Here is a 1,078-nt window from a genome sequence, read left to right as displayed (position 1 = left end):
GCACTATCAGTTAGAGAAGAAACTTTCATTCCAGTAGTTCTTACAAACAACAAAATATTAGGGATACCAACCAGGGTTAACTTGGTAAAAATAAAAGGAAATACACAGATCACAATAAGAAGTCAATGTATTATTACCATCCATTTGTTTAATCTAGAAGGCTGGTATTTAGTCTTTCAGTCAGGTAAGCTATTAAACTAATAGGATAGAAGTAATATAAGGTTAGATATCTAAGGATGGTTGTTCCCACAGGAGGTTGAAAACCAACACTTACTCTTATTTTTTTCTGTTAGTTCTGCGTTTTTCAATCTTTGACCTTCAAGTTTTGTGCCTATTCTTCCAGAAGCTTTTCTTCTTATATCAACCTATTTAAAAAACAAAAACAGTAGTTTGAAAAAAAATAATATGCTTTATATTTTTAAAGATAGTTAAAAGATTTACACAAAAACGCAGACACACACGCATGCGCAAGCACACATACACACAATAAATTAGGGTCTCTTCTGTGGAACGTCATGTACGATGCAATCTTTAAATTGACATTGCCGGAGGGAGCCACAGTTGTTGGATTCGCAGATGACGTTGCAGTTGTAGTTGCGGCAAAGTACTTGGAAGAAGTTACCCTCATCGAGAGAGGGCTAGAAGATGTAACTAGCATGGAAACGTGAAAACCATGCAAAGAATGCGAGGCGGCACTCAGCCATTTCCCTCCATGAAGTAATGCCTAGCGGCGGTCCCGGGAGAGGAATGAACAGATGTAGGACGGTGGTTTTAGTGGGTAAAAATCCCACACATGGATAGGTATGGGCCTATCCGTGTCTTTTGAAGATTTCCACCGACCCTCGTAATAAAAAAAACAAAAAAAAAAACATACACACAATAATAATAATCTTAATATTTCAACAATCAAATCTTAAAACGTGATATGTATAACTATTAAATCCTATTGCTTTACACTCTTTGATCCTAAAAAATTGGACTCTTTAAATGATTTTTTTCCTCTTTTTTTATACACCTTCCAAAATTTGAATATGCAACAAGAGAAATTATTTCTTTACGAATATATTGATTATAGTGC

The 1,078-nt window shown here is 35.1% G+C and overlaps 1 protein-coding gene across 3 annotated transcripts in view; it reads right to left on the bottom strand.

Moving 5' to 3' along the window:
- Positions 1 to 1,078, bottom strand: part of LOC106683109 (Coiled-coil domain containing protein 39) — a 29,320-nt gene that overhangs the window by 15,769 nt on the left and 12,473 nt on the right. For all 3 annotated transcript variants that reach the window (XM_067050535.1, XM_067050536.1, XM_067050534.1), the window contains exon 8: positions 275 to 365. In XM_067050535.1, coding sequence (XP_066906636.1) covers positions 275 to 365 — 91 coding nt within the window. The remainder of the gene's footprint in view (positions 1 to 274; positions 366 to 1,078) is intronic.

Source organism: Halyomorpha halys, unplaced genomic scaffold (assembly GCF_000696795.3).
Source record: "Halyomorpha halys isolate HHAL.00 unplaced genomic scaffold, Hhal_1.1 Scaffold466.1, whole genome shotgun sequence".
NCBI lineage: Eukaryota > Metazoa > Arthropoda > Insecta > Hemiptera > Pentatomidae > Halyomorpha > Halyomorpha halys.
Note: the sequence above shows the minus strand (reverse complement) of the source record. Positions and strands in the feature narration are given on the sequence as shown.